We start from the raw sequence: 25,063 nt of genomic DNA, 5'->3' as shown, positions 1-25,063 counted from the left end.
ACAATTTACATGTCACTGTTGCAATGGTGCCCAATTGGCCCCGTCCGTGTGGCGCCAGCCGCGGCTCGTTGACAGATTGGCTTTCCGTCTATAAAAGCTCAGTGCTCGCACTCTTCCTTTGTCAGTCCGTCAACGAAACTCTGCCCAGCAAGACGTGGGTTTTTACTCGGTCCTGTTCCTGTTGGTATTTCCTGTCCGGTATTGTTCCAGTTTATTTTGTCCTGTTTAATATCGGTTTCTAGTTTCGTTGCCATCTATTTTGTCCTGTTTATTTTCGATAACCTGTTTTCATATCAATCCTGTCTGTCCCGTCCTGTCCGGTATCGACCCCATCTGTCCGATATCTGCTCGGGCCATTGGTATCGATCTCGTCAGCCTCTGGCTTCTTATCATTTCACACCAGACTGCTGCCTAACCTGCGTGACTCCCCATTTCCCGTAAAATAAAAGGCTTGTGTGAGAAACGTGACGCATTTGGGTCCTGATCCTGTTCCGGTTCTCAAAATTACATGCTACGCTAACAAATAAAACTGAAACCAAAAACCTGTGGGGACAAGTTTAACGTCACTCTCCAGCACACACCATAGCCCCATTCCTGGGACCTAAGATGTTCTTCCCCGAACAGCTCAGATAAAAGTGATGAAAATCGGCGCAGTGGAAAATAAAGCATAAGGGCTCTTTGGACTCAGTTGGTAATTGTGTAACACATACCCAAAAGAGAAAATACAGTAAAACTCGGTACTCTGGATGATTTCTAACGTATGTTTTACAAAAAAATCTATGCATGTTCCAGATTTTATAACCCGGATCTTTAGCTATTCCGGTTCAAAATCCTAATCTTTTCTATCCATTCCTATGCATATTTCCATGTCTATTCCGGAGTCGTATTCCAAGTCGACATGGCGTCTTTGAAAACTTCCCCGGAAGAGGCTGGATGACACAACTTTCCCGGAAAGTGTATGCCATCCTTTTCTCCATTGACAAATAATTTCTTTATGCATTTTTCTTCGTGGGACGTCTGCCCGGTTATCACTGACTGACTCTATCTGCCTGTGCTTCGATTCAAGTTGTGATCTATTTGTGCAAAACAACACTGAAAGAGACTACGCTGAGTGTCACATCATGGCATCAGTGAAAAAGAGGAATCGAGAGTACCTGACATTAGAAGAAAAACTAAAGATCATACAATACTGTAACGATCACGCTGGTATAAGGAAGAAAGATATCGCAGTTTATTTTCAAATGAAACCTCAAACATTGTCAGATCTTCTAAAGAACGTGGTATGTATGTTTCATTAATATTCTGGAGTGGGTTTACATAATTCACCCACCGAACACTATTGTTAAGAAGAGTTCCAGTGGGACAGGTTAGGAAGATGCGCTGTCCCTCATTCCGGTTAGAGAGATAGCAACATGCGATTGTTGTTGTGCCCTGTTTTGAAGAGCTATGTCAATAAAGCTCCCATTTGCTCCTATATTTATTACTCCGCCTCAGGCTCCCATTCTTAAACGCAACAATTCTTATCTTATCTGTGTGAATATAAACGCGTCAATTAATGTTCAATCGAAACCAGATGAACTGGACATCGGCTAATCCGGATACTCGTATAATCCGGGAAATTTTCCCGGTCCGTTTGAATCCGGATGAAGCGAGTTTAACTGTATTCTATTATTGAAGGACACCTGAAACAACACACGCAGTATCCAAAACATCCAATTGGCGTGAAAACTACAAAAATGTCCGACCCTAATGATTTTCACGGCCTAAACTTCAGCGCTGAATTATCCTTTCCTAATTGGAAAGGGACGTTGTCATTCTTAAGCCGAGCCGCTTGACTTGAGCAGGCTTAAAAGCAAGGGGAGATCCGGCCTCCAGGGCGACTCTAACACATTAGCTTAGCAAAAAAATCCGCACTGAGAGGAAAAGGTTAATCGCGAAGAATCAATTGATCGAGCAATCGGCCTAAAGCTCAAACGAGTGTATGACGGATATGTGTCTGCTCTCCAGCTGCGCCTGGTCAGGAGATGAGAGGGATGAGAGGACCATCTGGCCTTTCTCTCTTAGAAGGGCCTGATTGTTGATCGCTGGGGTGGGGGTATCATAGCTTTCATGCTCGAGTTGGAGACCAGCTGGACTGGACCACGAGAGGTAAAAGGTTACAAGTTCAAAGCCCACATAGGGCCGTCATCACGCTAAAAGAGCATGTAAAACTGTGAAAAAAGATATATTGTGACTTAATTGTGCTGCTAATGTTATTGAACTACTTTTCATCACACTATTGTGACAATGCACTATGTTTAAATTACATAACTATTATAACTTGGGCCAGTTTCTAAGCAATACGTTGTAAATATTTTTTGCCTATGTATTCTGACAGTCTTTAATTCTGAGGTGGGTAAAGTAGCCAAAAGTTTTTCTCAAGTATAAGTGCTGTTACATTAGAACAATATTACTCAAGTAGAAGTAAAAGTAGTCATCCAAATACTTACTTGAGTAAAAGTAAAAAAGTACTTGGTGAAAAAATGACCCAAGTAACTTTAGCAAAGTATTGATGTTTTTAAAACAACCAATCAGATCATCAAATTATCAAAGTACATCCTATCAACAAAAAATACATTTAATTTAAAAGTAGATCAATTAAAAACAACAACTATATATACATATGTATCATATGTACGCATGTATATATATATATATATATATATATATATATAACGTATTTTCCGCACTATAGGGCGCACCGGGTTATAGGGCGCACCCCCAAAAAATAGTTTTTGGTCCAATATCTTCCATAGATAAGCCGCACCGGATTATAAGGCGCTACAATGGGAACGTCGACAAAACAGTCAGATGATTCAGTCAAACTGATTACCCCCTTAACATTCCCAAAGCTTGCAAAGAAGCAAATACGTGCCTGGTTGCTGGTGATACGAGGTAGAAGAACCATTTGAGAAGAGTCAGCGGACCAGCATGCCCCTTCTCAAGGTTTCTTACTTTCCACATACTGAGGTTTTTGAGTTTTACCTTATTTGCATGTTGGTTTAAGATCAGGGGATGGTGTAGCTGGAACCTGTGCAGTCCTCTAGGACGTTTTGGGATTTAGGGATATGACCTAAATTTCACATTTACAATATCTGAATATTATTTGATATTGTAACATCCATTGCAGCCTGTTCATCCTGGAAAGGGGATTAGCTGGGGATTTGGGGCGGCAGTAGCTCAGGAGGTAGAGCGCTCGTCTTGGGATCAAAGGGATCCCAGTTCGAATCCCGGCTTGTCCGTGTTACATGTCGAAGTGTCCTTGGGTAAGACACTGAACCCCTAATGTATATAACCCCAATAAGCAGGTTAGCGTCTTACATGGCTGCAATACAAGGCCGCTATTGGGAAATGTGAAGCACACTGTAAAGCGCTTTGGGAAGTCATTGACTTGAAAAGCGCTATATAAATGCAGATCATTTCATTACTCCAAAGCACATTTCAAGTCACCCAAGTTCGCTGTACACAGAATATCAAACAAGAATAAAACAAGCAATTAATAAAAAGCAAATAAAACCAAAGTGAAGTTAAAATTTGAATTTAGGAAACTGGCCACTACATGTTTACTCAAGTTTAATGTTGAATTCTAGAATGAAGAAATCTCCATTTGTTCCGGCAGATCAAAGGAAACATTGCATATTGTAGCTGGTGTTTGCTACCCTTTTTAAGGGGAACATGCTTTTGATGTGAAGCCAGGGTGCTCCTCCTCTTCTGTGTTTTCATAGTCAGTATTGCTAGGTGACATTATCGATCTGTTTCATCCAAAAACAATTTATCCCCCGCTAAAGTTGAATATAGTCACGTGACAAGGCTGCTACGTTTGATTGGTTGAACATGGTAGAGCCTGCCTGAGTTCCTTGTCAAAATAAATGCGCCTTACCAGCAGGGTTGGGTAGGGTTACTTTTACTTGATTACTTTCAATTACTTTTGGATTACTCCAATACCAAATATGCTAATAAAAGACAAAATAAACTAAATATGAATAAAATGATGACTCACAACACGTGGTAAGCTTTCTCTCCTGGCTTTGATCTCTTTGATCTCCGGCAAAACTAACATAAAATGCGACAGAAACAAAATTAAAATAAATCCAAACAGATTGCCAACATCATATTTGCCGTTCCATGTATTCCGTTACTCCCCAAGCCTGCACAAAATTTTGTAATTTTATTCATATTTAGTTTCTTTTGTCTTTTATTAGCATATTTGGTATTGGAGTAATCCAAAAGTTATTGAAAGTAATCAAGTTAAAGCAACCCTACCCAACCCTGCTTACCGGAGACAGACAGACGCGCACTTACGTGGAGGGGATTTATTAAGTAACGAGGTAACAACTTGAATGATGCCTAATACCTGTATAACGGAGTAAATGTACATTTTTTTTTCTTCACAGATTTACTCAGGTAAAAGTAAAGGTATAGGGATTTTAAAGTACTCCTAGAAGTACAACATTTTCCAAAACTTGCCTCTTGAATGTTTTTGTTACATGTTTTCCAAGGAGTGTCATGTCTACTAATCTCATTGGATACAATGTTTCACCACATGGATATCAATGGCAATAAAGACTACAGGCTGTATTCTATTCTATCCAATCCCATCCCATTTCTATTCTATTCTATTCTATTCTATTCTATTTTGTTCTATTCTATTCCATCCAAATTCTATCCTATCCTATCCACAAGCATTGTGAAGAAAAAAAGAAACATATTCAGCAACGAGTGTTTTCCAACTACATTTTTGGTTGATGTCTTTCTAGCCCCTTAAGACTAAGTCAAGTTGTTCAGATCCAAATCAGGGCCTCACTTTGAAAGCACTCGGGTCAAAAACAGCACAAAATGGGTCAGAAATGGACAGGTCCGCTACTTTAAACTTTGGGGTTCAATCCGGAAACATTTTTCAGGGGTTTTTATAAACAAAAGAAATACCATTGTAGGGCGTTTCTATATCTAAAAAATAACAATAACAATGTGTTACTTTTTTGCCTACGGGTTTTCATGTTTTAAATGGATTCAAAAACGTTTCAAATTTTGATTTTGTCTTTTTTTGTCACGGTCGCCATGACGACCAGTATGCCACGCCCCCGAACTCAAGCTGAAGCAGATCAGCTGATTGCTGTTCTGCTATTTAAGGCTGGATTTTGGGTTTGGCGGGTGCTGGTTCATTACTCATTATTCACAATCCCGGTCTGTTATGCCTTGTCCTGTTTTAGTCTGTTATGCCTTGTCCTGTTGAGTTCGTGCCGGAGGAACTCTGTATTGTTCTGTTTTGCCTCGGAGTATTGGGCGACTTTTATTTTATTAAATAAAACCTATGGATCGTCAACGCATTTGAGTTCTCCCTTCATGCCTCCTGCCTCCGTTCTGGTCCGGTCACCTTCCACGCCACCACGCCTCGTGACAGAATGAACCAGCCAACAAATAGAACTCAGCGAACGATCCCAGCGCGACTTGGGAGAGCTGGAGAGCGCAGTTCGGCAGGCGCCTACTGAGTTGGCCTTCCCTGCCCGTTCGAACCACGGCCCCGCCCGTCGTGGCCCTTGCTGTGCCTCGAATGGGGTCCCGGGAAGAATTGACGCCTGCCTGTTCGACTCTCATGCCTGCCTGCCCGACTCCCGTTCCGATTGCCTGCTATTCCGTCTCCCCTGCGTGCCAGCCCGACTCCGACTCTGCTGCCCGTCGGGCCGACTCCGACTCCGCTGCCCGTCGGGCCGACTCCGACTCCGCTGCCTGCCAGCCCGACTCCGCTCCTCCTGTTTTGCCGGTTCTGATTTTGACTCTCTCATGTCTTGTCTGTTCTGATTTTGACTCTCTCATGTCTTGTCTGTTCTGATTTTGACTCTCTTATGTCTTGTCTGTTTTGATTTTGACCCTCTCATGTCTTGCCTGTTCTGATTCCGCCTGTCCTGTCTGAATCGCCACTTCTGAACCTGAACCCCTGAGCCTGACTCTTCTGAATCTGACCCCCCTGAGTGCGACTCTTCTGAATCTGACCCCCCTGAGTGCGACGCTTCTGAATCTGACCCCCCTGAGTGCGACTCTTCTGCATCGGCCTGTCCTGAGTGCGACTCTTCTGCATCGGCCTGACCTGAGTGCGACTCTTCTGCATCGGCCTGACCTGAGTGCGACTCTTCTGCATCGGCCTGTCCTGAGTGCGACTCTTCTGCATCGGCCTGACCTGAGTGCGACTCTTCTGCATCGGCCTGTCCTGAGTGCGACTCTTCTGCATCGGCCTGTCCTGAGTGCGACTCTTCTGCATCGGCCTGTCCTGAGTGCGACTCTTCTGCATCGGCCTGTCCTGAGTGCGACTCTTCTGCATCGGCCTGTCCTGTTTATCTGTCCTGTTCTCGTCGGTTCTGCCTGTCTGTCATCCCCTGTCCAGTTGGCCACCAGACCCCCCCCTGCCGAGCGCCGATTCCGATCCGCCCGACGCAGATGGCGCCTGCCTCTCCCCGTTCCTGCGTGTTCGGAGGAGGGAGCAGGGTTGCCCCAATCGCGATCGTCAACATTCCGGGGCGCGAGGTAGTAATTTTTTCTTTTTTGGGACCTCGGGAGCTGTCCCTTAAGAGGGGGGCTCTGTCACTGTCGCCATGACGACCAGTATGCCACGCCCCCGAACTCAAGCTGAAGCAGATCAGCTGATTGCTGTTCTGCTATTTAAGGCTGGATTTTGGGTTTGGCGGGTGCTGGTTCATTACTCATTATTCACAATCCCGGTCTGTTATGCCTTGTCCTGTTTTAGTCTGTTATGCCTTGTCCTGTTGAGTTCGTGCCGGAGGAACTCTGTATTGTTCTGTTTTGCCTCGGAGTATTGGGCGACTTTTATTTTATTAAATAAAACCTATGGATCGTCAACGCATTTGAGTTCTCCCTTCATGCCTCCTGCCTCCGTTCTGGTCCGGTCACCTTCCACGCCACCACGCCTCGTGACATTTTTTTACAGAACTGTTTAAAACAAATGACACATTTTGAGAGGGGTTACAAAGGTGGGGCCGTGTTTGTTTTTTACAAACAATCCAATTTTAGAGGTTGAGATTTTTTTTTTTTAAATTTAAGAATTGCCATATATAAATGTGTGTGTTTTCTAAGAGCATTAATAATACCAATATAACCAATTGGATTTTTTTCTTTGTTCCGAAGAAATTAGGCCTTTTTCTTTCTCCATGTGTTTCTCCATGTAATTTTCCAAAGTAAGAAAGGGTTCTTGGGTTCTCCAGGGTTAAACAGAAACTGCTGGGTCACAAAGTAAAAAGCACATAAATAAAGGTTGAGAAAAACAACAAAAAGCATCCCATTGATCCAAAAATGTCCATCAGCCCTGGATTCAAAATCCAGGTCTTGGTAACTTACTTTAGTCTATCCAAATGTCTGCAACCTTCAACCAATTAAACTTCATTACACTTTCCAAAATGGCAGCCCTAATCAAACTTGGGTGGGTTGGAAACAGTTAACTCAATCTTCTGAAAATCTGCAGCTATAAAACAACGCAACTCAAATGTTGCCCCCTGGCAGATTAAGCTAGCTGCAATCCTCAAGTGAGGAAATCAACTGTCAAGTTAAGAGGAGCTTTATGGAATTTGGAACTTTCTTACTCGCTGATGCCATCTCCTGATTGTGTCATCATTGCAGCCTTAGTCAGCTATCTCACTATGCGCGTCCAAGTAGGTGCATTTCTTAGATGCGCTTGAATCAACTCTTCTTTTCTTCATCGTTCTTGGGGATTGGGTGGGCGTTTGGACTCTACTTGAAGCAGGCCCTTTCTTACTTTCACCATTTTCATGCCACACTTTCAAATTGAAAGAAAATATACCCACGGGGACGAGCATGACAACAGTTTCCATCAACCCGCCACACTCCCCTCCCTCCATTTCACATACCTAATGTGTTCCGCCCCATACATTTTTGCTAAAAGGGAGATCAAAGTAGTTAGGCGCAGTGGAAAATAAAGCATAAAGGCTATTTAAACTTAGTTGGGCATTGTTTACACATACCTAATATAGAAAATATTCTTCTCTCATGCTTTTTTAAGGACACCTTCCACGCCACCGTTCACCAGAGGGTGCCTACAGACAATTGGACTGGAGAATTTCCAACGCGCCTCTATTCTTCCACACTTGACTCTCATTATGGACCCAGTATAAATGTACTGCACCAACAGCTTCCTTTATCAGGTCATCAGCAATTATCAACATCCTTACCATCACACTGTTTCCAGTTCCACCCTGATTTCTGAGTTTTTTTTTTGTTTTCTTGTTAGGACAGCTTTGCTAATTGTTAATTGAGAATTTGTGTGTTACTTTGTTGATTATTTTATTAGAATAACAAATTTCTAAACACCTTGCCATGGTTGCTGCTTCCCTGCCAGAGTTCCTAAGGCTTGAGGCAAGTTAAATTCAAGACTTTTTAAGACTTTTTTGATGCATTTTGAATTTAAAAAAAAAACACACAATTGAAACGGACTAAACAAAAAAAAAAACACGAATACTTCTTGCACACAATTGATTGTGCCTTGTACACATTACCTGGCAAAGCTTTTAGCCATAGCGAGTAACGATTTTTTTTGGACAGCCACTGCTCATTGAATTTACGCTTTTCCATGGTTCAACGTAAACGTCTCCGTCCAAAGATACTACGTGTATTGTGGGTAGGACCTAAGACATGCGTCTGTTCTGAAAGGTCGGACTAAAACCGCATCAGCTTTTTAATAGTTATGTTATTATGGTCGCGCAATGTTGCCACAAAAGTAAATCGGTGAATAATTAAAAAAGACAATAAATAAATGTAAGTAAAACTTTTTAAATCAAACAAATATAAATCTTACGAATATGTTTACATTTTTAAGACTTTTGAAAATTGGATTCAAGACATTTTAATGCCAATTAAGGCCTTATTTTTAGACTAGCGAATTCAATGCCTTTTAAGACTTTTCAAGGATCAGACGCAAATGACAACATGGCTTACAGCCCCTTTGAGACTTCTTCTGATTAAGGGCTATACAAATAAACATGACTTGACTTCAAACGTTGCATCCCATGCAGCTTTAAACTAAACTGGCGAGTGACAAAATAAATCGTCCCAAATGAAATGAAGTCGCCAAAATAAATAAAAACACATTACATTGATCCCGAAAGATGCCTGGTCCATTGGCACTGGATCCCAGATTTAAAGCCCATCCACATCTGCGTGACCTTCAACCAATTCAACTTCAGTACACTTCCTAAAATGTCAGTCCTAATCCAACCTTTAATAAAACCGAATGGGTCCGGGAACAGTTAAGTCCATCTTGTCAAAATCCGTAGCTGGAAAACAACGAGCGCTTGAATCAAGTGTTGCCCCGTGGGAGCTTAAGCTGGCTGCGATCCTCAAGTGTGGAAAACAACTGTCAAGTTGAATGACGTAAAACTTCAAACTGTGAAATGCAAAAGGGGTTTTAAAACGCTGCAATCTTTAAAAAGTAATAGGAAGGAAGCAAAAAAAAAACACTCGAACGTGTTTCAAATACCCCCCCAAAAAAACGTGCAAGCAAGTCTCTCACCACGCACAATCATCATAATCAGCACCAGAACACATTGCATAACATGGTAACGACATTGCCAGGATTTGGGTTTTGGCCCGGCCGAGACCCGAAGTTGCTCCGTGGCGACTTACGTGTACTGCTGCGGGAAAGTGAGCCCTTCGCAACCGGGCCAAGCGGCGCCGCCGAGCATCAAGATGATCTGCAGTGATAACAAACGGACGCCGCCGAATCGCCGAGCGCTCCTCGCCATCTTCCATTCAAATGTGGCTAGCAAAATGAATGAATGCGAACAAGAAGGAGGAGGGGAAAAAAGAGAAAGGGATGGCAGCGAGTCCGAGCTTGACCGGTGACCCGCGGCTCAGTAGTCGGGCGAGTTCATAATCATCTCCGCGTCTGCACGAGCGGACACGGGGGAGGAGCTGGAAGCCTTCGGCCGTGAAGGCATCACGGGCGGTGCGAGATGCACTACGGTAGAATGCTGCTGCCAAGACACTGATGGAGTGTCGTTCGAGAACCAAACGGCTCTTTGAGACGGATCTTTGAAGTGAGCGACGAGATCTGGTTTACGGAGCATTTTTAACTCTCTCTCTCTCTCTCTCTTTTTTTCTATCCTTTTCCTTTTCTCTGTCTATCTTTATCCAGTTCACTATCTCTTCCTCTAGCTTTCTCTTTCTCACATTCTTTCTTATTTCTCTCTCTTTATCTTTTCTATTCGTCTCTCTCTTTCTATTTTCCTTTCTCTATATCTCTCTATTAATTTCTTTACCCCCTCTTTCTCTCCCTCTCATTCTCTCTCTATTTTACCTTTTCTTTCTCGTATTCTCTATTTCCCCTTTTCCCTCTATCCTTTCTCTCTCCTTTCCCATTATCTTTCACTCACTTTTTTATCTCTCTTTCTGTTGCTCTTGTTCTCTTTCTCACTATCTCTTTTTGTCTCACTTCCTCTTTTTTCTATTTTTCTCTCGCGCTATCTCTCTTTTCTCTCTCTCTTGGTCTCCTTTTTCTATTGGTCTCTCTTTGTTTTTCACTATCTCAGTCTTTGTTCTTCTTTCTCTTTCTCTCCCTCTCCCTCTCCCTCGCTCACTTTCTCTGTCTTCCTCTCTTTTTCATTCTCTCTCCTGTTTTCTCGGTATCAATCTCTCCTTCCCTCTTTATTACTCTATATTATCCCTTCTCTATTAACCTGTCTCTCTCTCTCTCTCCCTCTCTCTCGAAGGTGCTTGTGACTGGTCAATATGACTGGCATCATCACGGTGTTGTCTGCTTACTACTGTATAAACAAATTTGAGAGTTCAAATTAGGTAAAAGATTACCCAGCCATCTTCGGGCAGTGGGCAGGGGACAACCTGAATTGGTTGTCAACCAGTCTCAGTATAATGAAACAATAAAAGTTATTACAAACTAGTAGCATAATACATTCTCAGATGGGATTAATTTGGTTGACAATCTTTTATTATTATTGATAACTGTTTGGGAGCCAAAAGAGATGGCTCTTTTTTTGTGAGCCGCAAGAGCCGTTTCTTTAAAATAGCAGGAATTCCCATTACTACAAGACACTGCAGAGTCTTTGCTCCCGTTCCCACATAAATAGCACCTCCTCCTTCACCTCCTCCTTCTGCTTCTCCTCCTCCTCCTGCTACACCTCCCTCTCCTCCTCCTCCTCTTCCCCATCCTCATTAGATTCCTCCAACACGCTTGCGCGTGCACGTCGCCCGCTCTCTTCTCTCTGGACAGAGAAAAGCGCGTTCACGCTCACCAGGCAACAGCGAAGCATCAAGTTGAGGTTTTATTTTTAACAACATGGCCACGTGGGGTTTGCATAAATTGAGGGGTTTTTTTTCCACGCAAAAAGCTGCAAGGAGCTGCTTTGTCAGTGTCAAAAGTCCGTGCAGGCAGCGTGAATAAATGCTATTAGAAGGAGCTGAAACAATACTCCCTACGTTCAGTTCATTTTTTTACACCAGAATATATTACAGTGGAGTACCTGTACTTACGAATGTCTCTACTTATGAAAGTTTTAGGTTACAAAGTACCTGAACGAGAAAACATGGCCTCTAGTTAAAGTCAAAAACACAGCACAGTTCGCGCTGCTATTCGCCGCTTCCAGAGTTTAGCGAACATAAACAAACAGGCTATCGCTTAAAAACTCCCTGACAACCCAGTGCGCGTGCATGTTCCCAGCATTCTCTTTGTTTCACCATCACAGTTTAGAGTTCCAAGGCGAGGAGGGGGAGGCTTTCCAGCAAGATGGCATGGAGGACACAGCCGTTATTCAACCAGCCTTGTCTTTCATTTGGGCAAAATCTGATGAAGTCTCGGAATTTGTGGGAAGGAATCACTCGGAAGAGTGTTGATGGGTCAGGCTATTGCTACGTCTGCCTAGTTGAAAGCCAGAAAAAGCAGACGTCATTGGATAACTTTTTCAACAAACATGAGGCAAAAAGATACATGAATGTTTCTATTATTTCCTTTATTCTTAGTTTTTTAACATTATGTACCTCTCATTGTATGTTTATTTGTCAGAGACGGGACCCACTTGTTTAGTTTACTCAGCTTTATTTAGAAGGAGGAAAGGGCTTGCACCCCGATCCGGTGATCGTCGGTCACAGGTAGCAGATTGCTCGGAACGCGGAAGTGGCACATTCTGTGGCGAGTGAAGACAGTGTCGAGAGCGGGGGACGAACAGGTCGATGGCCGGGACGGAGGAGCAGAAACGTAATCAAGTTCAGAAAAGAGGTCGGCGCCAGGAATCAAACGGGAAACGGGACAGGATTGAGTCAGGGGTCAAAAAGTGCTTGCCTAGCGTGGGGCTGAGGTTCGCAGATGAACTGACAATCGTCGACAGGAAGACAGGGGTTTAAAAAGAGTTCAGGAACCAATCACCGTCCGAGGCCGTTAGCGCCAATGGATCAGACCGAGGTGCCCCACATCAGTAATCATGACATTGGAGGGTCACCGACGGCTTTCCAACTGCCAGGAAAAATGCCAAACCGGTTTGTGCCATCCCGAGGGGGATACCTCCCACCATCTCAACGCCTTCACCTATCCAACTTCATTACGAATTGAAGGTAAGCCGGACCTGTGGATAGGATTGGATGTGCTTGTTGGTTTTGATGTACCTGCTACCAGGCCTTTTCTTACTTTCACCGTTTTCGTGCTAGACTAACAAAACTGGAACATGAATTAAACATCATGCACTCTCCCCCCATTCCTACTGATAAGTACCAAACAGAAACAAAACAAAACAAAAAAACGCAGGGCTGAGCATGACCACATTCTCCACCAATCTCTCTGTTCCTCCATTCCTCTTACCTAATGTGTTCCGCCCAAACAGCTTTGCTAAATGTAAGACAGAAACAGATTGGTGCTGTGTTGTGATTTTCCCGGTGGACCCAAACGCAGGTAAGCAGGAACCTCACAGTGCTCAAAAATGACTGTGTTTAATCACAAAGATGCTTGATAAAGTAACAAACGGTCAGAATCAATAAACAATAAAACAAATCTCAGAAAGCAGGATGAACTGGAAAATTGTAATGGGAAAAACAAAAGCGAAAATGAAAATCACCCAACACTGAATGCTGTCCCAAAATGTCTATATAAAGGTTGAGGCTAATCGGGTGCAATCACCCCACACCTCCCAATTACAAACAAATTAGGCGCCCTCTTGTGGACAGAGGCACGCCAGACCCTAACAATAAGAACTCTTCAAACTCAGTTCAGCATATTTAACACATACTCAACAGAGAAAATAATGACATTTCAGCTCTTTTAAGGACACCTCAACCGATGCACCTCACCTTTAAACATCCACCTTACTGCATAGAAATGTTTTAGGAAACATCAGGAGATCTCACAACTCACTGTCATTGTACCCGAGTGAGACCTTGTCTAGAGAAGGGACTGCACAATACACAAAGAGGTAAGTATTAGTTTCAGGAGCGAGCAGCAGCAAGTCAACTGCAGGAGAGAGAGTGGGAAAGGTGAGAGGAGAGAGAGTGGGAAAGGTGAGATGGCACAACATTCATTTGGACAGGTAACTTAAAATTAGTTTTACCTGGTTATATCAGTATTATTTTCCCCCCATTTTATTAACACTCCACTTATTGAAACATGAATATTTTGTTTGTTTGTTTGTTTGTACATGATTCAATTGTTTGTTTGTTTGTACATGATTCAAATTGAATCTTTTCTTCCGGCGCCGTCACGAATGGCAGCCACTCCAGCAGCTCCCGTGTTATTTTCGATTGTTCTCGATTGTTCTCAGCTCAGGGATGCTGCTGGAAATGTGAATTTCCCTTCGGGGATGAACAAAGTATCTATCTATCTATCTATCTATCTATCTTATTATGGGTAATCTAATTTTAACCTGTGTTTGTTTCATGTTCTGATGCTCTTTCATGGTTCATTAAAAAACAATACTGTACTTTTGAAGGGGATGGAACGGATTAGTGCAATTACATACAAAATGCGTCTCTACTGTTGGGTTTTAAATATTAAAATTTATCGTTTACCAAATTGTTTGAATAAGTTATCTGTCTCCATTAACCAAACACAACCTACATACACCCAACAATGCGCGCTCGTTTCTTGATGGAAAAGAGTAACAAGGATAGCTGACATTTTATCACGGGGTCAGATTTAATTTCTTTAACAATTTAGCTAAGTGTACTCCATCGAAAATGGCCGAATTAGTCAAATTAGTCGAATTAGTGTCGCTCGAGTCTCTTTCAAGCCTCCTCTGAAGTTCTCAGCCTTTCTTCTCTTGGCCCACGTCTTTCCGCAAGTTGGTGTGCCGGCTCCTCCAACCACTGCACTGCCGTGCTGCCCCATCACCCACCAATTGAAGTCAATTTTGACCTATTTGGGTTTTGGTTGAGGCTACAGTGCCATGAAAAAGTATTTGCCCCTTTCCTTATTTCAGCGTTTTTTTTGCACATTTATCACTCTCAAAGGTTTTAATTTAAGTACAGTTCTGTATCTGCCATCATGTACAAGCTTGGTTAACGTCAGTTAAAAAATATTTCAAGTCCGGTGTTTATTTGTGACACCCTTAATCACAAGGAGTCTCAAAGGGCTGCACGGACCACAGACTATTGCAAACTACAGACTATTATTATCCCTTGATCTAAAACCGACATGAGGGCAAGGACAAACTCAAATAACTCAACATGAGGAAAATGAAGAAACCTTGAGAAGGGACCGCACATGAGTTAATCCCTCTTCCAGGATTACCAGTCCAAAATGGATGTAGCATTGACAAACAATACAGAAATATTGTCAACATAAATTATAGGTCATTCAATAAGCTTTAAAATATACGTGTATTTTAAGCTTAGATTTTAACAGTTCCACTGAGGTTGCAGATTGAATCTCAGAGGGAAGAGCATTCCACCACACAGAACGCTCTCGAATCCGCAGATTTTTTTCTTGGCCCTTGGAATCACGAGTAGACCAGCAGTTAAAAAGAAAAGGCTCCGGTTAGGAACACAGGGGGAAATTAAATCTTAAAGATATGAGGGAGCGAGTCCATGCATGGTTTTGTATAATACCAACAGAATTTCTGTGTTTACAATCATCAACTTAACTCTTTTTGTTGAACTGAGCTGAAGACAAACTTTTGACCATGTATGCAGGATTATTTTCAATAATTCATATCTGTTTTGGTTCACCGCCAAAAAAACATGTTGAAAACATGTGGCATCGCTTGTATTCATGAATTTTGTATTGAATAGAGGATATTTAGAAGTCTCGCCAGTGTTCATTAATTTAGATTAAATGGCAGCAACTGCCTTGACGGGTTGATTAATGCAACAGGGAAATATTGCGGCGCAGGGGTTGGGATTTCTTGCGCTTTGCGCAATGGACTCCAAAGAAACCTGCAAGGATTTGTTGTGCAGAGACGTGCCGTCCGAGGAGCCAGTTCAGGTTGTGCCTCACTTTTCATCATGGAATTACATTTGAACCTACCTCAAAACTCACCTTTTCAGTCTTGTCTGTATATTATAAGCTAGTCACAAGGTCCACCCTTTTTTACTGTACTTTGTTTTTCTTTTTTTTGTATTTATTGTCTGTTTTTATTGATATCACTGTTTTTATTCACTGTACAGTGACCTTGTTCTTCCTGAAAGCTTACTTTAAATTATATGTATTTGTCATGATTACTCATCACACTCACGTGTGCTCGCTCGTTTGGCACCAGCTGCTGCTGGTTACCTGATTGATTCCCCCTCCTATTTAGGCTCTTTGAGTCCTTTCACTTACCTGTTGTCAGTCCGTCAGCGAACCTCTGTTTTCACAAGGCAAGCATTTTTGACTCTGACTCCCGTCGATCCCGTTTTGTCACCTATTTTCCACTCGTCCGTTCCTGATTTCCCCGTTTGTCTGCTGCACGACCTGTTTTTTGACCCCGACCACATTCTGATCTCCCGTCCTGGCTAACGACCCATTTTTGACCCTACCACGTTCTGATAGCCCGTTCCCAGCTAACAACCTGTTTTTCCTGTCTAAGCATGCTACGATCACCCGCTCCGGAAGATCCACCTCCGCATTCGGAACACACTCCGATCCAGTGAGAAGCTTGCATCCCGCGTCCAGCGAGCACTGGATCGCTGGCGCTGATTTTCCTCTATATCTCAATAAACTTGTGAGTAACGTTACGCATCTGGGTCCTCCTTCTGTTCTGGTCCTCACAGTATCAACATAATTGTTATCATTAAGTGGTTATATTTATTCACTGTTGAAGTTCATCCTTACTTAACTTCACAATTTTGGACTTTTCCTTTTCAAAAGAATATTGACAGTGTGAGTTGTATTAATACAATGAGTATGTAACATATTAGTGTGCTGAGGCATGCAATTCTCTTGCTTAATATTAGAGGATGATAGTAAAACCAAGGATGGTATTAGCGCCCACTGCATCCCCTAGCAAGTTAATAGCAAGTCAAGCTGATAAGTTCATAATTTTGTACAGTGCTTCTCAGCCGGTCTGACTTCGGGACCCATTCCACACAAATTACAAGCTGCGACACAAACCAGAAAACTTGTGTCCAGTGAAAGGATTGAGCCGTTTAAATCAGAAGTATTAAAACATATCCATCTTTAAAAAGATGACTATCAAACCAATATGACTTGAAGTACCATATATACTCGCATATAAGCCTATGTCCGATATAAGTGACCCCCTAGAACTGCTTTAATAAAGCCGCATGCTAAAATAAATTCTAAATATTGTGTGTACCCAAACATAATACCTAAACATTACTATAATTTAATCAATAAAGAGTAATATACTGGTAACAATTTAAAAATTTAACATTTGAAAACCATTGACTGTACCTTTCAGCACAGCTTCTATAAAACACACTTACAACATCACTTCATTCTTTACCTCAATCGTTGTTGTCGTTATTTTCCACTTCTCCTTTCCCTAATCACTAATATTCTAATCAGGTCACTGACGCCTGTTTTGAAAATGATATTTCTGTCAGAATAAGGAAATAAAACCAACAAAATCGAAATAAAATGAGATGTTGTCCCTCTCAAACGCACCGATTGACTGAACAGGTGGAAGGAATCGAGAAAAACACATTTACAATGCCAAAATCTGTTCTAAAAGCCCTTCCATGTGCCCCTTATTTTTATCAAAACTCCTAGGTTAGGAGAAAGCAAATACGCCTCAAAGAATGTGCACCTCAAAGAACAGCAACATTATTGTCCGACAGAGACACCAATGTAAACAATGCGTACTAGTCAGAATAACAAACAACAGGATATACTAGTCAAAATCCCTAACTGACATATTATGCAATCTTTACAGGTGTCCAATATTAAAGACATCTGGTATTTTCTTTTTCCATAATGGAGATTTAGCTATTTATTGGTGCTTTAATTCAAAGGAGGAGCAAATAGACTTATTGTCAAGAAGCCGGACCGAGGAGGCAGGAAGGGTGAACTCAATTGCGTAACGATCAGTTACTTTTATTTAGAAAATAAAAGTTGTCCAACACGCAGGGCCAAAAACAAAACAAAAACAGGCTTAGAGGCAAACAGGAACTCAGAGTAGGTAATACTCACAAAACAGGCTTAAAGGTACTAACTCAGACAAACGGGCGTGACAGGTCTTCTTCGAGTCAAACAAAACAGAACAGAGCCAAACAGAACAATGCAGAACAGAAAAATGATCTCGCAACCGGCAGTCCCAAAACGAGCCCTTATGAATCACACACGTCATTAAGACAATCTGTGTCAGCCGGTGTCAAGGGGCGGGACCAGATGGTTGTCATATATTTTTGCTTATAATTCAAATCAATGTTTTTCTTTTACTAAATGAAGTTTTTTTTTGCACCACTAAGAGGCAGTAAATACAACACACTTTCCCTTTAAGGTTAAAAATCAGGCAGAGGGAGTAACGGAATACATGCAACGGTGTTAATTGGGATTGAAAAAAAGAAAATCGAATTAAAAGTACGTTTTGGAAAAATAAGGATTGCTTTGCAGGATTACAATTTGATTTCAAAGCAATTTTATGCTACACACAACAGGGGACAATATTAAAGTCCGGTGTCACAATAGCAGTTTGCTCCCCTCTGTCTCTGCAGTCTCAATCCAACACACACTCGCAAGTAATACACAAAAGTAATCTAGTAAAATTACTTGAATTTTATAGTCTTCAGATTTTGTTACTGATTACATTTTAATTTGTAACTGTATTACATTTTCAAAGTAATCCTCCCGAGTCCCAACTCTGAAGACAATAAAACATTTTCTTCTATTGAAAATGCTGGTCTACTAGTGATCCCAAGAGCCACGAAGAAACCCGCAGGTTCTAGAGCACAGGTGTCAACATCAGGCCCGCTAAGGGATTAAATCTGGCCCGCGAGACAACACACAGAGAAGCGCAAGAGAAAAACAAGCTTCAGGTTAAAATATGTCAACTTGATGTTGCCTAAGCCAGGAAAGACAAAGACATTGTACTTGTTTCTCTCTCTCTCTACCTCTTTCTCCCTCTCTCTCTCTCACCCCCTTTCTCCCACTCTCTGTCTCTTTCACTCTCTGTGTCTCTATTTTTCTCTTCCTTTGTTGCTCTTTGTCTCTTTCTCTCTCTGTGTCTTTTTAACTTCATTTGCTCTAACTTCTTTTTTTCCTTTTCTCTTTCTCTCTTCCTATCCTTTGCACTTTCTTTTCTCTTCTTCTGTCTTTCTATTGCTCTTTGGATTTCTTTATTCCTCTCATTTCTTTCCCCCTCTCTCACGACTTCTTTTTTATCTCTTTTGTTTCTCACGCTCTCTCCCTCTCTCTCTTTCTTTCTCTGTCTCACCCTCTCTCCTTTTCCCTCCCTCTTTCTCTTATTTCTTTATCTCTCTTTTTCTTTCTCTTTAATCTACTAGTCCGGCCCCCGACAGAATGTTTGTTCCATCGTGTGGCCCCTGGGTTAACATGAGTTTGACATCCCTGTAGAGCAATCCCCAATGCTGTAGAATGATCTGCTCTCTGAGATTCAACCTGCAACCTTAGTGGAATTGTCCAGATCTGGGCTTATAATACGATCATATTCTATAGCTGATGTTTTCCTCATACTGAGGTTTTTGAGTTTTTCCTTGCCCGCATGTCAGTTTCAGATCATGGGATGGTGTCAGGGTAGTCTGTAGTCTATACAGACCTTTGAGACTTCCTGTGATGAAAGGCTATACAAATAAAGATGACTTGGCTTGACTAAGCTACAGTTTACATATTGCTTTCTTGCTCTGCCAATCAAATGATGAATCAAATGTAGTTTCATTAATAAATATGACTCACGAGACACGTTGTTATGACGTGGCACTTTGGACTACCGTACCGGGCAGAGGTTCGTATGAAACGGAGGAAGGAAAATAAAATAAAAACATTTGCTCCAGTTCCAAACCCACGGAGGACACAGGAATAAAATACCGCAATGTTTTTTAATGGATGGTCGGTAGAAATTGTCTCTTTACCCCCTTCAACATCGTGGCTGATCTCGTCTCTAGCAACCTTTATCACAAATAACGTTCAATGTGTGCAATTTTTAAGTTTCAATTTTGCAAGCCGATGCAAATGTCGAAGCAAAGCAGAAGTCGAGAGAGTTGTTGCAGCAAGTGCCTGACATTTCATGGGAAACATTAAGGCAATTGTAAGCGACGACGCCCAGCGAGGCCTAGGAGGGGAAGAAATTCTGCTCAGTGGGACGACTGGTACATGCGCGTAATCTCCTAAGCTTCATTTTATGTAAACTTTCTCACATATTTATTGTCTTATCTCATTACTTAAAATTAGTGTAATCCATGTCGATTTTTTCTTTATTCCTCAAAAACAAGTGCAAAAGTACAGCCTGGAATACACACAAAAGTAGGGTGAACTTGGAAATACAAGGGTTTGTTTTCTATCGTGTGCCACAACTTCATGAAATTGTTATTTCAAATCAAAATGTATTTGTAGAACTTTTCAGAGAGTGAAATAAAACTCAATGTGCTTTACATTTATACAAAAAAATCCAAAGTACAATGCTCAACTTGTCACAGTTGCCATGGCGCAAAATTGGCCCCGCCCGTGTGGCGCCAGCTGCGGCTAGTTAACAGATTGGCTTTCTGTCTATTTAAGCTCAGTGCTCTCACTCTTCCTTTGACAGTCCGTCAACAAACCTCTGCCCCGCAAGGCGTGGGTTTTGACTCGGTCTTGTTTCCTGTTGGTATTTCCTGTCCGGTACTGTTCCCGTTTATTTTGTCCTGTTAAATTTCAGTTTCCACTTTTGTTCCAGTCTAGTTTGTCCTGTTTAATTTCGATATCCTGTTTTGATATATACCCCGTCTGTCTGGTATCGACCCCATCTGTCTGATATCTGCTGGGGCAATTGGGATCGATCTTGTCGGCCTCTGGCTTCCTATCGTTCCACGCCAGACTGCTGCCTAACGTGCATAACTCCCCATTTCCCGTAAAATAAATGGCTTGTGTGATAAACGTCACACATTTGGGTCCTCATCCTGTTCCGGTTCTTGACACAACTTATGATTAGTGACTGATTCAGATACCAGATACTGAGACATATTTCTACCCAACTTTAAAAATGTGGGCCTAAAAAATTACAATAATGTAAAATTTCCATTCTTATAATTGTTCATTCACAATACCTGATCTTATCAGCCAAAAGGAAGTTACAGCAGTCAAGTCAAGTCAAGTCATTTTTATTTGTATAGCCCTAAATCACGAAGAGTCTCAAAGGGCTTCACAGATTATTACACTATATTACACAGACTATTTTTTCAGCCGACGAGAAGAGTAGGTTATTCATATGCTATGGAGTAGAAGTGAGTTTTAAGTTTAGATTTAAACATTTCCACTGAGGTTGCAGATCGGATCTCAGGGGGAAGAGCATTCCACAGCACCGGTGCCCGGATGGAGAACGCTCTCGAACCAGCAGAACACTTCTTTGCTCTTGGGATCACCAGAAGACCGGAACTCTCAGATCGTAGGCTTCGGACCGGGACGTAGGGGCAAATCAGATCTGAAAGATAAGAGGGAGCAAGTCCATGTATGACTTTGTACAATACTAAGAGAACCTTGAAATCACATCTATGGCTAACTGGGAGCCAATGCAGGTTAGCCAAAATCGGTGTTATGTGATCGTACTTTTTTGTCCTAGTTAAAAGCCTCGCTGCGGCATTTTGTACCAGCTGAAGCACTTATATCCTTTATATAAAGGTGAGTTTAGTACTGTTTTCCAACAGTGCGACACTAGGTGAGAACTCATTAAGAAACAAAGCAGCCTTTAAGGAGCAGCCAAGTATTGAGCAGCCAACAAGAAAATTAGTAAGAGCTTAAGAGAAGCAAAGAAGGAATGGATCTGCAGAACACACTGGTGACAGGAAGCAGCACTACAGAACAGATTTTTTATCCGCGCATCCTTTGTGAGAAGTTTCACCAACACCAGAGAAACCTTTAATAGCATCTTCGTGGATTTAAAGAACAGAGAATCGCAAGCCTCCTTGTGGGCCACCATTCGTACGTACAATATGGGTCAGAAACTAGTTCAGATCATTCAATAGCTGTGCGCCACTGGCACCAGTGGAGCATGGTTCCAAACCACAGTCCATGTAAAACAAGGCTGCATTCTCTCTCAGACTTTATTTAATAGTTTCCTGGAGAAGATCATGACCGAAGGCCTGGACCAACATGAAGGTACAGTCAGCCTAGGGGGATATAACTTCGCAAATGTCTGTTTTGCTGATGATTTTGCCAGAACAGGGACTCCGATCTGGTCAAACAACCAATCCACTTGGGATGGAAATCAGCACATAAAAAAGCACAAGTAATGACCAAAACCCCCTAAGGTATCACAATAAACATCACCATTAACCACTAGAACCACAAATTTATGGCCACAATAGTTGAAACCACAGCCCCACATGGCAGATTTACAGTATGTCAGAAAAGTGTTTACACTCGACACATTTCTGCAGAGATCTCATTACAGACGCTTCCCTACTTACAAAGGAGATCGTTCGTAGGTTGAATTTCTTCGTGAGTTGCTTCAGTGCTATATTTTGTGTGTTTAAGGTTTATATAAGTATGTTTAAGGCTTGTAGAAGTAACCTGTATTGTTTTGTACTAAAAAAATAAACATTTCATAAAATAATATGCTCTATAAAGATAAAAAAAGTTGAGTTTAACTTACTTTTGGAAGATGAGCTCCAAAAGGTCCTTCTCCGTGGTAAAAAGTATCCGAGAAAAAGCGTTACGACCATTTTCTCAACTGCATCAAGCTTTCTTGGTCCACTTTCATTTATACTTTACACTAACCATATTGAATGAATGCACAAGATATTAAACAATAAAACCGAAAAAGAATAGACAACAGATATGGACTGGTGCCAACTTTGCTACAACCAAACCTCAGGCCAGGAACCATATTCAAGAGCTGTCCAGAGTTGTGTCATCAGTGGTGCCCTGACGACCCAGGCAATTAAGGGACTGGCTGGCAAAAAGTCTATGGCACACTGCTGTCCTCTGCCCACTGCCCGGAGATGGCTGGGATGGGTTCCAGCCCCCCCCGCGACCCTACTGAGGATAAGCGGTGTAGATAATGGATGGATGGATGGATGGATGAACAGTACAGTACATAAAATTATCTTTCCGCTTCAAAACGTCTATTGTGATATTTTAATATTGACGTTTAAATAATGACAATATTGCTCTGATCTGTTGCTCTTGATCGGGAAACCGCCACGAGAGGGCAGCTGTCCATATTACCAATACCTTGAAGAAAAGGATGCTACTAATACAGATATGGTGGCTAATATCGGTACTCACCCGTCCTCCCAAAACCCTAGAGAACTAAATTACAAATTCAAGACAAAAGGCTAACACTATCATTATGGAGCCTCGGGTAAGCAGATAGCTTAACAGTGATGGGAATATATTTTGCCAATTTAAAAAAACAGTTGGTCATGATCATTAACATATATAATCTATCATGTCACAAAAGCAAAGGACGTAATGTCGTCTCCACAAACTTTATATTGCAATAAAAATATGAAATCCCCAAAATAATGCAATGCGTAGTGTACTATGTGATACACAAAATATCTGTACCAAACAGTTTTACCCAAGTGATTTAGAATCTCGGGTCGGTATTGTCAAACAAACACAGCCAGTTATTGCCAAGGTCTAGCTCATTTTTGAAAAGCAAAATGATGCTGTACACCCAAAAACAAAAGTGACCAGATGATGAAGGTGCTGTAACAGAGTCAGATCAGGAGGATTCTCCTGCTACTGGTAACCTCAGAAACCAGTACTGTTTCATGTGGGGGGAGAGCAAAACCCAACCTCCCAAAAACGCCTGGTTAGGGATGGGCGCTGCCAGGCTGTACTTGCCCAAGACACACCACTTGTGGTGCACTTATAGCCTTGGCAGTTACTGTGAGCCCTGTGCAAATGTGATTATACTTTTTCTTATTCATTCCATTGTTTTTAGAAGGTTGTATAAGAGTGGTATCATTTTCACGAATCAATGTAGTAGTTCTAATAAAAAACGCGGCAGACCTGTGTATTGCACCATTAATATCGCAGTGACATTTCCTCTTTAAGCCAATAGCTGCACCTATGTTTTGCCCGCTCGGTCACGTCCCTGCCGGCTTCCCCGGTTGTTAAGGCAGCTGTCATGTCCTGGGGCGAGCCAAGACTAATTACTGACTGCGAAGCTCTCCCGCCAGTTTCCCTCGGAGAGGCAAACACTGTTAATTGGACCACATCTCCAAAGGGAGCTGAACTGTGAAGGAGAACTTAAACGTCACGTAAACAGCCGTACTGATAAAATAAGAGAACATTTCTCACTCACATATCATTACCATACATCACATTTTGTGGTTTATCTTATAGTAGTGGGTGTTCCAAAAACAGTGAGTTAACTTCAATTCCTGTAACTGTAAAAGCATTTTTTTTCTTAATTTGAATTAAACTAGTTTTCAAAGGACACTGTAATTTTTGACCACCAGATGTCACTGTATTGGGTAGTGTAGTGCAACCTAAAACGGGTCCTAAAAAAAAGTGCAGGGAGGATTATAAACTAGGGCGACTCGACATGCCCAGCCTCTGACGTTTTAGGTAGGTGGTGACACGGCGGCTGGTTGTCCAGCCTCCCCGTGTGGAGTTTGCATGTTCTCCCCATGCTTGCGTGGATTTCCTCCGGGCACTCCGGTTTCCTCCCACATTCCCAAGAACATGCATGTCAGGTCGATTGGCCGGTCCAAATTGTCCCTAGCTGTGAATGAGCGAGTGAGTTGTCTATCTCTGTGCCCTGTGACTGGCTGGCAACCAGTTCAGGGTGTTCCCTGCCCTCTGCCCGAGGATTTCTGGGATGGGCTCAGCACCCTCACGACCCTACTGGGGAGAAGCGGAGCAGATAATGGATGGATGGAGGTATCGTAGGCAGCAGCAAGATGGCTGACAATTTAGTTTGCTCCCTTTAGGTGAAGATCATGTTGAAGGCTGCAACAACTTATTGCCAGAATAGATTGAGATTGATTATCAAAAGAGTTGGCGACAAACTTTATTATCAATTCGTTGTGTCATGCGACTTATGTGCCACTAAGCATGTTAATTCAATGGAAAAAAAATAAAAAAATAAAAAGAGAGTAGTGTTGAGGGGACATGCTTGTAGAAACACTTTGTTCTGGCAGGGGGCACCATGAGACGTTTTTTAAAAGATTGTATCTTACTTGTTTGCAAATGTATAGCATATATTTGTATGCATTGTTTATTGTTAAGCTATTAGACAAACACTTGGATTTTCTTTTGTTTTATATCACAGAATACTTTGTTTTGTGCACCTTTTTTTCTTTCTGTCTAAAACTTAAATGTCTAAATAAAGTGGAGGAAATTAAAAATATGTTTAAAAAATAGATTTATCGATGAAATAATTGACTGGTTCATTGATTATTAGAATATTCGTTAGTTGCAGCCCTAATCATGTTATGTAAAAGAAATGCATGTTTATGTAAT

General features: G+C 41.8%; 1 protein-coding gene across 1 annotated transcript in view; it reads right to left on the bottom strand.

Annotated features, from left to right (window-relative positions):
* Positions 1-10,021, bottom strand: part of cacna2d2b (calcium voltage-gated channel auxiliary subunit alpha2delta 2b) — a 61,236-nt gene extending 51,215 nt beyond the window's left edge. Inside the window, exon 1 of the mRNA XM_088338262.1 lies at positions 9,685-10,021. Coding sequence (XP_088194388.1) covers positions 9,685-9,803 — 119 coding nt within the window. The 5' untranslated portion in view covers positions 9,804-10,021. The remainder of the gene's footprint in view (positions 1-9,684) is intronic.
* Positions 10,022-25,063: the final 15,042 nt, after the last annotated feature.

The sequence above is a fragment of the Urocampus carinirostris genome, chromosome 6, assembly GCF_059441175.1.
Source record: "Urocampus carinirostris isolate Australia breed hairy pipefish chromosome 6, RoL_Ucar_1.0, whole genome shotgun sequence".
Lineage (NCBI taxonomy): Eukaryota > Metazoa > Chordata > Actinopteri > Syngnathiformes > Syngnathidae > Urocampus > Urocampus carinirostris.
This window is presented reverse-complemented; position numbering and strand designations above follow the sequence as displayed.